This window comes from Zophobas morio, unplaced genomic scaffold, assembly GCF_036711695.1.
Source record: "Zophobas morio isolate AGI-343-1 ecotype UQ-CSIRO unplaced genomic scaffold, CSIRO_AGI_Zmor_V1 ptg000011l, whole genome shotgun sequence".
Classification (NCBI taxonomy): domain Eukaryota; kingdom Metazoa; phylum Arthropoda; class Insecta; order Coleoptera; family Tenebrionidae; genus Zophobas; species Zophobas morio.
The window spans coordinates 2575642-2588720 of NW_026972116.1; the positions used below are offsets into that span (position 1 = coordinate 2575642).

The 13079-nt window shown below is 36.7% G+C and overlaps 1 protein-coding gene across 12 annotated transcripts in view; it reads left to right on the forward strand.

Annotated features, from left to right (window-relative positions):
* The window catches only part of LOC135126659 (ankyrin repeat domain-containing protein 17), an 80014-nt gene that overhangs the window by 50567 nt on the left and 16368 nt on the right, over positions 1-13079 (forward strand). For 10 of the 12 annotated variants that reach the window (XM_064052704.1, XM_064052712.1, XM_064052715.1 and 7 more), the window contains 7 exons: positions 4649-4987; positions 5174-5341; positions 5399-5654; positions 7523-7945; positions 9264-9592; positions 9677-10033; positions 10636-11359. In XM_064052704.1, the coding sequence (XP_063908774.1) occupies positions 4649-4987; positions 5174-5341; positions 5399-5654; positions 7523-7945; positions 9264-9592; positions 9677-10033; positions 10636-11359 (2596 nt within the window). The remainder of the gene's footprint in view (positions 1-4648; positions 4988-5173; positions 5342-5398; positions 5655-7522; positions 7946-9263; positions 9593-9676; positions 10034-10635; positions 11360-13079) is intronic. The other 2 variants (XM_064052706.1, XM_064052714.1) reach the window with 2 other exon arrangements.

The following is a 13079-nucleotide window of genomic DNA, read 5'->3' on the forward strand; positions in this document are numbered from 1 at the left end:
GCTTGTTCTGGAACACCCATCGCGACATCCGCTTCCAGGTTCTTCTTTAGCGAACGCCGTCCGTCACCCAGCATCGTCGCTTATACTAGAAAACCCATAGGCGTCTTCCCGGGGCGGTGTATGGGTTTATTTCGTAACACAGCCCCCTCCTTAATTCTGATCGTTTCGATCGGAAACGTCAACGGTGTCACTGCTGCACTTCATGAGGCGGTCTAAATGGTCAATCTTCATTTTCGTCTGCGGCCGTCGTCGAATTCTGTAAACGACATCGCTGATTCTCGTCACGATACTATATGGACCTTCCCAGTCTGGTGACAACTTCAGGCAACGACCTTTCCTCCTTCGGGGGTTATAAAGCCACACCAAATGCCCCCTACCTAGAATCCTATTGAGTTGTCCCTAAGGTCGTAACGTGTTTTCATTCTACCAGTCGCCACTCTATTCTGCTCGTGCAGCATTCGTAAACGCTCGGCAACTTCTCCTGTAAGCAATCGTCGTAGCCTTTGACCTCCTTCGTGACCTTGTTCCGTTCTTCAGTCACTGGGAGGGAACTCGCTATATCTCCTGCAATTCTTCCAAAAGGCGAACCGACGTTCTGTGGTTGCATTAGCCTTCTCGCCTTAATCTTAGGCCGTTTGACCGCCGCACAGGTCGTACACTTCTTGCATCAATCTCGACAACAGACCCAATAAAATCTTTCCCTAACTTTAGAGAGTGTCTTGTTTATTCCAGAATGAGCACCAGAACCTCCGTTGTACATTGCTTGAAGTAATTCCTTTGTTCTACTGGCCGGAACCACCAACTGCATAGTGACATGCCTTCCATCCGAACTTTCCCAGGCTTTCTTAAGCAATCCGTTCTCGACGTGCAAGGAGTCCCATTGAGCCCATAACGCCTTCAAAGAATGTGACTCGTCTGATATTTCGGACCAGCTAGGTCATCTATCCCATCTTCTTTCCATCTGAGGAGCGGCCCAATATCCTTGTCTTCGCCTGGTCCTTTCTACACCGAGCTGTAGTCTGCATCATCTTCTACGGGTGCTTTCTTCCTGCGGTTGAACCGTGCTTTCGGCTGCTTAACATCCTCGCAGTGTTTGCAGTTCTGGCAAGCGCTCAATCTTGTAGGCTTCGCTTCAATACAACGCTGATTCAGCTTCAACTCTTCATTTCCAAGACGTAGGACTTCCTTCACTGCCACGAGAGCCCGATGTCTTATTCTTAGCTGACCAATACAGATTTCTACCGATGCTTCGCCCATGATTGGCGTCGACTCTCCAGTTACAGTTTTCAATCTGATCGTTTCGGGTATAGGTTCTACATCTTCAGCTCTCACGAGTCCTTTACCTACAATTGATACCTCAGCGCCAGTATCGATGGTGATTACTGCTGGATTTTCATAAATCTTTCGTGGTATAGTTGAACCACTACCTCTGGTGAAACTTCTTATTTTCACTTCCCTGGCGACTGTATGCTCACCAGCGAACCCATTCCCCAGAGTACCGGCTCCTTTTAGATATCGGTGAGGTCTCTGTTTTGTGCTTTTTCTTGGAACTGGTAATCGAGCACGACAATCACGTTTAAGGTGTCCCTGGCGCCCACACCTAGAGCAATCCACGCTTTGCTTACGAAACATAATTCTCCCGTCATCGAAAGATGTCATCTATTTGCTGTAACAATTTTTCTAGCAGCTCCTCTATCTTGTTGTTTTCGTCTTTCTCTGTTTCTGCTACGCTGATTTTGTAACACGTTTTTGAAGAACTGTACGCCGCCTCCACTTCCAGCACACGACTCAAGGCATCAGATGATGCCTTGAACAACGTCCAGATTTTAATGGAATGTGAAGAGCGAGTATGTCGTTGATCATAGAATAAAATAAGTCACACATTATATTAACATCGTTGGTGACAAACAATTCGTTCCAATTTATTTCACACAGATGCTGGTAAAGATTGATGTAATCACATTTCTTCGTCTTGTTGGGAAACTGTCATTTGCGCATGTAAGGGTATGTAATCTATGGCTACGGGTTTCATCGTTACATTCTTTTGATCTATATACGTAAACAATTGAAGTTATGCATGTTCAGATTATATACTTTTTACTTCCCGAGTGCAAGCTAAGAATGTATTGTAATAGAGCCCACCCGACGACTGGCTACTTGACGTTTCATAATCTGTGTACAGATTACGCTTTTACTTCCCGAGTGCAAACTAAGAATGTATTGTAATAGAGTCCACCCGGCGACTGGCGACTTAACCTCTGTCAATTTTTATTAGACAGAAAATCTCCGAAACTACCGAACCGAATGTTTCAAATTTTATATGTATTGGTACATTGAACAGGTGAAATGGGCATGAGTAAAACTCAACAATTATGTACAAAAATTATTCCGGCGAATTTCACTGAACGCTCTTGACTTCACTAGCTGAATCATCCGTTTCCCAAAGGTGGACTCTATTTAAACAATACGCGATCCTTCTCGAAACCTTACGTTACCGCTTCTAGACTTATCCGGAATCCCCATTCGCGACTTCCGTTTCCAGGCGTTTCTTTAGCGCTCCGTCGCTCAGTCGCATTGAAGATGAATCATCACCGGCGTAAGACCAGAGAGTTCTCAACGGCCATAGGCGTCGCACCGAGGGTGTATTTCGTAATATTAGGAATGTCATGTAGTTGTAGATGGTAAAACGTTAACAAAAATTTACCTAATCCGTATTAACAAAGTAAAGACATCCCCTCAACATTTTTCGTAATAGGTAGGATTTTAATTTTATAAAATTGTAACACCCCTGTACTCGTTCATGAATCCTCCTTAACATTTTCCCCGATGTATCCAAATTTTCAAAAAAAAAAAAAACAAATTGTATTTTGCAATCAAAGTGATCATTGTGACCGTTTGTTTCGTTTCACGATGATTTTGGCGGGTGATTGTGATTACACTTTCGACAAGTAACAGTGTGTGAACATGAACAGTTCTTTCTCACCGTGATTATAGGCGGTGATTGCAAATATTGCTATCAACCTTGCGACAGTTTCGATAAGATATACGAGTAACGATGAAACGGTATACCACAAAAACACTTCTTAGTTATTAGCTGAAAATATGCTGTTGCATCGATGAATGAAAGTAATCATAGCTGATAAATGATGCACTGAGAGTACATTTTTTCTCGTTGGTTATCTGCTTTAAATATATTTCATGTTGTCCACACTTGTGCGGATCGCGCCTTCTTCGAATTTGCGACATAGGAGCTGCGAGGGTGTAATTTACTCCACTAGTTTTTAGTTTATTGACGTTATCACAAAACAAAATTCGCAACATCAGATTTTATAATTTTTCAAAGGTTGAGGGGCAAGGAAAGTTCTGCCGAAACACTCTTCGACCAATTTTTGTGTGACATTTTTGACACAAACATGGTGCTTTAAGATATAACCTACTAGAAAACTGTCAGAACAACCGAATAAAAAGTATATTAAACAACATTTCTGTTACACACAAATGACCAACTTAAAAATCGTAAAGCTCATAAGTTTTGCCTTCATTATTTTTTTATTTCCTGAGCGTAAGCTTAGGAAATATATATTAAGCCTGATTTATAGCTATTCCACATACGCAAATGGGCCCGGATGACGCAACGGAAGAAAGTTCAACATCAGGTTTTGCTAACATGCATTTATAACAACTCCGCATCCAGAAGCGGGTCCGTAACCGACGCAAGTTTCTTGCGGTGCTTACGTTCGACCAATACAGGTGGCTATTGTACCGAAAAGATCCGAATAAATGCTACGAAAATCGAATCAAATTGCAATATATAGCTGATTATGATATGTACAGCAAGCGACGTTACCAAGTGACAGAGCAGAAACTGCAAATAATACTTATTTGCTTGCTGCGTATGGGGAATAGCTATAAATCCAGGTTTATAGTCTAGTTCGTTGGGCGACTGGCCGCTTACATATTTTCTTAATGGGTCATCACCCCTAGAGTACAAAAAAATGAGTCTCCCGTTTTCGTCTGTCTGCCCATCCGCCCGCCCGCCGGCTCCGTCTGTGTCAATTTTTGTTAGACAGATAATCTCCAAACTACTGATTTTTGTCAGATTTTATGTGTATTACGAATATCATGTAGATGGTAAAACACTAACCAAACTTTGTCTAATCATTTTATCGTTATCATGGTAAATCGTGAATAAAATGTATTCATTTATGGCTTCCCGAAAAATTCACGTCATCTTAAAATTTTATCGAATTGCATTCATATTTTTTTTATCAAATCAAGAACGGCTCACTCCATGTTACGGAAAATTTGCGAATACAATACTAAGTTGATATATACGTGTCCTAGCAAAAATGTTGATGACGTGATCACTAAATTTTGTAAAATAAAAACTCATTTGAAACATACGCGTAGCACGCTTCTTTACATTTATTTGAACATTACGTATTTACATATGTTTATTTAAACTTATAGCAGTTCTCATAAAAAAATAAAATTTGCAAAATCAAATTTTATATTTTTTCAAAAATGCTGGATATGTTTCATTGTACTTCAGGGGTGGGGGAAGTTCTGTCGAAACAACTCGACCAGTTTTTTTTATATATAAAAATTGTATATTTCGTAATTTCAAATGAGTCGGTTTTGTTTACAGAATACAGCTATAAGTGATAGGCCCAAGGCGAAGCCTGTCTCAAAGAAAGAAGGGAAAAATGTTCGTAAGCAACAGCTACAACAACAATACCAGTCAAATTTGTATGGTCAGCAATCGACGCAGGTGTTCAGTCCTATTCAATTACAACAACAGCCTCAGCAGTCAGCGGAAAAGACGCTCAACATCTCAGAAACCATCAACGTACAAGGTTTAGATCTTGATTCTTTAGATCAGGAATCTTTGGTGTTGAAGGAAGAAAGCCATGAGAATCTTTTAACGGCGTCCATTTTTCAACAGTTTCAAAATACATCAATTAGGGCCACTTTTGTGGGATCACCTGTAAGTAGTAGTCGCTTATTTACTAATATGCTTGTAGGTGAGCTGTTCAATCTAATTTACGTAATAATAATAATAATAATAATTGTTGAGGTCATGGTTTTACCATATTTGTGCACAGCGTCGTCAAGTTATAATATTATAAGTAATATTACACTTTCAATTTTTCTATATCACAATGTTTTGTAGCAGCAGAAAACTCGATTAGATCTCTATGACCATGTACAAGATGGTAAAGTCACAAAATTAGAAATAACCGACAAGGATTTTTCTACAGTAGATGATGTTGTTCAAACTCTTGAATCTTTTAACACATCTGATATCAATGACCAAAGTGTTAATCAACATAACCTTCAGGTACTTCGTCCTGTTTTTTCAATAAAGCATGTCTTAAGTCATTTTATTCTCCAACAGGTACAACCCTATCCGAGTGGTATTGACGAGACCATGCTAGCGTCTTTTGCTGGTCAACAGGAACTGCAAAACCAGACAGATCTATCCCGTGTTGAATATTTTGCAGTGCCTGCAAATGGCGCCCAAGTACCCGTGCATACGCTTTATCCATACGAACACTATCTGACCACAGCAGGTATGCCAAACAAAGAACAAAGTGGTGCTATCTACCAAGCAGGATTTCAAGCTGGAATTAATTTAATGCAGCAACAATTAGGTGATTAATTATTGCTTTTTTTTGTTACTAACTTCAAGTCAAATGGATTTGCCAGCAAATGGACGATTTTTCCTGGCTCATTCACTCGGCGAAACATTGTAACTAACATAAATTTGCATAAACTTTTAAGTTCATTTCATAGTAAATTAATTAAAAGATCAAGAATAAGAAGAATTTTCGTATGTCAGTAACAGATGAATGATTAATCTAGAGCATTTGCAATTTCAAAAAGTTAGCTCCACAGACACTAACATTACATTATACTCTTTAGTTTGTATTATTTATTCTACATATTTTAGAATCATGATCTTGTTTATAACCACCAAAATGCGAGCCGTTGACCTTTATGGCACAAATCAGTCAAAAATTGCTGAGCAACGATTGATTATTCATTTACATAATTAATTATTCAAACAAGCTTCGATATTCAACAGTTTTATTAAAGTTGGGAAAATAATATTTCATCAAATCATTCTAAAATTTCTTTCGAATTAACGTTTTCCGCTTCTTCATTTTGCATTTTGAAAATCGAATTCATAGAATATCGAATTATTTAACAAATAAACAACGTGGTATCCATAACATCAAAATAATAGCCAGCTATGTATTAAAGTTCGCATAGGCACAATTCACAGAATCTTGCCGGAAATACTCAATATTTCGTTAAAAATATTTTAGAAACTAAAATACATAGAATAAAACGTATTACCACGAGCATAATTGTCGGTTCTGGCCCTCGAGAAATTAGAAGCGCTCCTTCGTCGGGGTTTAAACATTCCCTCTTGTAATAATCTCCCTAAGTATGTCCTTAATACATAAATGACTATTAAAGTAAGCCTGTAATGTCAAATTTATAAAAAAAAGTTGCGTACTACGAATCCTCATTACAGAAAAGTACATATTTCTAACGAAATGTTTGTTTATTTTTGAGTTTTTCTCCAGATGAAAGTAATTTAACAGGTTTTTTAATTCCACCAAAAAAATTAAATTCCTCTTAGTTTTGGAATAGAGTTACATAATATTATCTAATTTAAAAAGCACATAGAGTGTACGGTCTTACTGCAGATAGTATTTTCGTATTGTGCTTCACGTGGGTCAGTTTGTGATGTTGATTTTTGTTACCGTACAACCGCTTAATTTCGATGCTGCACCTCTAGCGATATTAAACGTATAGAGGGGATGATTTTAAAGCCGCGCTGTATATTTATCAGATATTTTTGCAACTTTTCTAGGTTGTGTTTATGAGGAAAATTACGGTGAATCTTTAACAAAAACATCAGTCTTTACAGGAGATAATTTATTTTCTGTTAACATACTTTAAGTAGTAACAACAAAAGTGGTAGATGTTTCTTAAATTCTACAGCTCAAACATTTGAAGTTTGTGTAAAGAAAACCATTCTACCGGTGAAGATAAATTTATTAACAAGACTAACCTAATGTGGGAAATGATGTGGCGGATTAAAACTTCTCAAATCTGGCAGAAAAAAAAAACCATAAACAAAAACACTACATTTTTTGTTTTTGATTAGCCCCGTATTGCCAAATCCTCACTATATCAACATAAAAAAGTGTGATTTTTTTTATATGTATAAAGACATACGCCTTTTTCCATATTTTGAGCCAGATCTTCCTAGATAAAATAACAAGTGGCTGAAAAAAGAGGGAAATAAATAACAGAGTTTATCTTGATGCATAAGGTGTCACGTGGTTCATCTGTTACTTGTATGTTCGATGTTATTATTTCTTTAAACGCGCATTAATCTGCCAAAATGTAGTAAAAACAGTTTTAAAAATTGCTGGGATCACTAACTGCAGTTTATGCAGATTTACTCATAGAGTGGAGATTTTGAAAATTAACCCACTTACAGCATGCCCGAGTGCGAGTACAAGCGAAACAATAACAACCGCAACAGTGGTTCCAACGACCGTAGGATCTATACCCGGTACGTCCGCACAGCCCTACATAACACCACAACAAGTGGCTTGCGCACCGCAAGTACAAACACCTTGCAGCCACGTAGTAAGTGCTGCCCCCATACAAGCCGCCCATCATTGTCAGTCGTCATGCACTCAACACCAGCAACTAGCCCAAACACACCAACAACAAGTCAGCCATCAGGTACAAGCCGCCACTCAAACGCCGCAGACGACCAGCGAGACGAAAAAATCGGGTAAAGCGGTTGAAGGAATGAAAGTTAAAAAGGGACGAGTCGTGCGACACCAAAACCAAAACATTCAAGGCAACAATTTCCAACAAAATCAAAACTACCAAGTTGGACCCAATAACGCAGGTATTTTTTTTTTTTTTTGGGTTACGACGAGTATAGTTGCTTTACTAATTTGAGTTTTAACACTAGAAAGTAAAGTGGAAATTTTACGTCGCATGAGCATGTCAGATTTTCACAAATAAATGTAACTATTTTCTATAAAATTTGATTGTTTGCGTTATTCATCCTATAACTTTTTTTTAATATTAATTGGTGATCTGACGTAAATTTTGGTTGTTTTTACATGAATTAAAGATGTTACTTATATCAGTTTCGTATCTATTTTGTATTAACAAAAAATGTCATACATATTTTCTGTGAACTAAAATCAAAATTTGATATTAGTATTTTTCAAGATATAAGACCAAATACTATTAAGCTAGATTTTTTGCTGTATTGCAAGAAAAGATTCTAATTACAATTGCGAAAATAAAAAAATACTTGCATCTCACACATTACTGCACGTCAATTTGTATTTTTTTCATTAAAAATAAGATAGATGTTTATAGTATGCGTACGGTAATACTTACAATTTCATCGATTTTTTGAATTATTGAACCTTTGTTTAAAAAAGTCCTCGTTTGTTGCATCCAAAGTATCATGAACAATAAATGGATCAATGATTTTATTAGTGCAGTACGCGTTACGCAATTCCTCACAGAGCCAATTCCGAAACATCACAGGGGACATAAACACAAATATAACTCATTTCCGTTCTCCAAAAGATTTCCAAAATTACAAAATTTAATCAAAAAATGCCTGGAGTTCTCCAATATCCGTTATTTTAGGACCTAAATGTTTATGTCGTATACTATAGTTTTGTAAATTATTATAGCAAACATGTTGATGTAAAAGGTACTTAATATAGGCTGTGCCATCTTTTGGGTCACTGTGAAAATGACCATTGGTTTTTCATAGATAACAAACGACCAAGAAAAAACCTTCGAGTTACTTGTTGGTGTCTTGTCACCAAATATGTTAAAAAATACTCGTACTTTGTAATAATGTGAAAATATTGATTTAAAATTAATTTATTTTATTAATGTGTTTATTTAATTAATAATGATGAAATTGCCCACCATCGATTTCTAAACATTTCCTGGTCCGCTTTTTAATGCACAAGAACGGGACACGGAAATTCAAACGACAAATGTTAAATTGATAATAAATTGCGAGTAGTTTTCTAGAGCCTGTGTCATTGTCAGCATAAGATACCATTTTTACCTACTTTGTAGTCTAAAATAGCTTTTCCCTTGTTACCACTGTTACAAAAAATCAAAAACGTCGATCTGACTTGTTCATGTGTCTTATAATGAATATTTTTTGAAACCATCCATTTTAGCTATTACCCAATATAATGGAGTGAACCAACAATGTCAGAATCCATTACCATGTCTCGACGTAGACTCTAAAACCGACAGCAACCACGATACAGCGTTGACTTTGGCTTGTGCTGGAGGTCACGAAGATCTGGTGGATCTCCTCATAAATCGTGGTGCTGACATAGAGCATCGAGATAAGAAAGGCTTTACACCTCTGATACTAGCAGCAACAGCCGGTCATGAAAAAGTTGTGGAAGTTCTTCTCAACCACAACGCCGACATTGAAGCGCAGTCTGAAAGAACAAAAGATACGCCACTTAGTCTAGCGTGTTCTGGTGGACGATATGAGGTAATTATGTCTATATTACTATTACTATTACTATTACTATTACTATTTGGAATTATGGAATTGACTGATTTTTTTATTTTTAAGGTTGTTGAATTACTGTTGAACAGAAATGCTAACAAAGAACATAGGAACGTGTCAGATTATACCCCTCTTAGTTTAGCCGCTTCTGGTGGCTATGTCAACATTATAAAATTATTGTTAAGTCATGGAGCTGAGATTAATTCCCGTACTGGAAGTAAATTAGGTATATCCCCTCTTATGTTAGCTGCAATGAACGGTCATACCGCCGCTGTAAAACTATTACTTGACATGGGAAGCGATATTAATGCTCAAATTGAAACCAATCGCAATACAGCTTTAACGTTAGCGTGTTTTCAAGGGCGTCACGAAGTTGTCAGTTTGTTATTGGATCGTAAAGCGAATGTTGAACACCGAGCCAAGGTAAGGAGACTTACTTATTTCAGTTCAAGAGTACTTGCCATATATTGCATTAAGGGTATAAGCTCTTTATTGAAGGTGCATAAAGTTTTACTTGATTACAAATCCAACAGTATTGGAGATTCTTTAACATTTAAAAACTCAACAAATGGCTTGTTGGATGTTAATTAGTCAGAGATTTTGTCAGTTTCTTTTTGGATATTGACAAACGACTTTAGGGATAATTTAGTATTTTATTTATAAAATTTTCATTTTTGTCGTAATGCTTTTAACTTGTTAATATGATCATTATTGTAAAAAAATTCAAAGGTTAAAAAATTGTTGCCAATTCGTCTTGGACTTCTGGTTGTGTACGAAGTTATGAATGAAAAACCACAACTTGCGAAATAAACAAGATATCTCTAGATTGTTATCAATCATAATTTTTCGTGTGTAGATCTTAAAGACCTTTTATATTTTAAGATCTTATTACTAAATTGAAAAGTATAAATTATTGTGATCCTACTTTAAAAGTGAGCTTTACTCAAAGTGATAGAACAGCCTTAAGCTTGTTTCGTTAATTACGTTTAAAATGAAGTACTAACACTTCTGCATATTTATCAAAGACTGGGCTCACACCGCTCATGGAAGCCGCAAGCGGGGGTTATGTAGAAGTTGGTAGGGTTCTTCTGGATAAAGGAGCCGACGTGAACGCAACGCCCGTCCCATCGTCACGTGACACCGCTCTCACCATCGCCGCCGACAAAGGCCACGTGCGTTTCGTCGAACTCCTACTATGCAGAGGTGCCCAGATCGAAGTGAAGAATAAAAAGGGAAACTCGCCACTGTGGTTGGCAGCAAACGGCGGTCATCTAGCCGTGGTCGAATTACTTTATAACGTCAACGCGGATATCGATTCGCAAGATAACAGAAAAGTGTCTTGCTTGATGGCTGCGTTCAGAAAGGGCCACGTTAAAGTAGTAAAGTGGATGGTTCATCACGTGACTCAGTTTCCCAGTGACCAGGAAATGATACGGTATATATCGACTGTCAATGATAAGGAGTTGCTAGAGAAGTGTCAGGAGTGCGTAAAGATTATCCGAGCTGCAAAAGAAACTCAGGCTGCCAAAGCGAATAAGAATGCTACGATTCTTTTGGAAGAGTTAGATATGGAGAAGAATCGAGAAGAGACGAAAAGGCTAGCCGCTGCTCGCCGGCGAGAGCGAAAAAAGAAGAAGAAATTAGAGAAGAAGGAAGAGAGGAGAAAGTTACTCGAAGAGAACAAGAAGAACGAGAACTATGACGAGAAAGATAAGAAAATTGTGGAAGATGAAAAGGGAGAGGAAGAAGGTGAGTAAGCGTGGCTTGTGTCTGTGTAGTTATGTGTGTGTTAAAATTTAGTGTATATAGTCGTTGTTTTTTAAACCGTGCTTTACGCATATAAATTTGTTGACGTCACGTGCAGGATAAACTATAGTCGTCACAGTCTTCAGAATCCGTCATCGTATATATGTAGGATTTTCGTTCTACATGATTCTGGCTCGGGCAATTCATGATTTTTCAATATGTAAAAATACAAATAATTCAATCCAAACTTACCCACATTCATTGAGTGCTAACTATTTTTTGTAGATCTTTTCTTGTATTTATGTTTATTTTTTACACTGTACATACTTCAGTGACAGGCACCACCGATTTTTTCGTCTGTAGAGGGCGCTAGAGTCGACATATCAAGCTAATCGAGTGTAGATAAGAAGACGAGAACTCTAAGCCTTCTCTATAAGGTAAGTGCTAAGTCTATAATCTTTTTTTGTTAATGAGGTAGCTCATTCAAAGCTGAAACTTTTTTAAGTTATATCAATTGGAGGTCATTACATCCAGATGTAGAACCATCTGCAGTAGGTTGGTAAATTAATTTTGCAATAGACAATTTCTTATTCTACATATATCCAGTATTCATAATTATAACTACAAAAAATAATTTAGTTTCGGAGTGTGTTGTTATCCTGTGCGTGACGTCAAATACTAAGAATTTTGGTACTAGGTATGTAGTTCTACAATTACAGTCACTTTAAATTATATAAATTACAAATACACAATGCTATAATAACAAATTAAGAATAATTTTCGTTGCGGAATATACTGTATTTATATATATATATTTTTTTTAACTAGCAAAAACTATGTAACTTTTAAGTTTACTGTACTATTGTGTATGTACTACAAAAATATGAATGCAGAAAAGAAGTAGTAATATTTTTTGTTAGTTTAAAAGCTAACGTAATGTTTAAATAAATTTGAGATCGCAGGTGTCAGTGTATCAAAATTCACAGAGACAATTATGACTTTAATACAATCGAGTCTATAAAGTCAAGAATTTTCAAATTTAGTAAGCATACAGGGTTATTCACGAAAAGCCCTCCCTCCAAAAAAAATAATCTAAACGTAACCAATAATATAATTACATAGCAGTCTTCGATATTTACTACCACTATTTTTTTAGTAAAACATTATTATTAGTTGTTTGGTTTTGATAACTTGGATACAAACGTCAATTGTTAGGTTAAAATAAAAAAACAAGAGCTCGCCAGGCCATCTCCTGTACGGATAATATTCTCCCCACAACTGTAAACACTCACCATATATCAAAATCAATCATATCAGTCTTTTCGTCGCTCGAATACACTCTGTCCTGTGGAAATGTCAGTTTTAACATGATATTAGACAACATTTAGACAATTAACGGAACCACGTTCCGTAGAACGTACAGCACGCAAAACGTAGAAAAAACTATTATGTCTATAGAAACAGAAAATTCAGTGTGCCTATTGGGGATTGTATACGTTAACGTAACATACGTTGTACGGAAGGTAAATTCGCTAATTGTCTAATATCTGGCACTATGTCAATATTGTTACGCAAAAACAAATAATAATCAATGTTACACAAAAACAAATAACTTATGTTTTACTTAAAAAAAAATAGTATGAAATATCAAAGATGGTTTTGAAATTGTATTTCTTCATCTTGAATTTTTTTAGGCGTGGAGCTTCTCCTGAATAACCCTGTA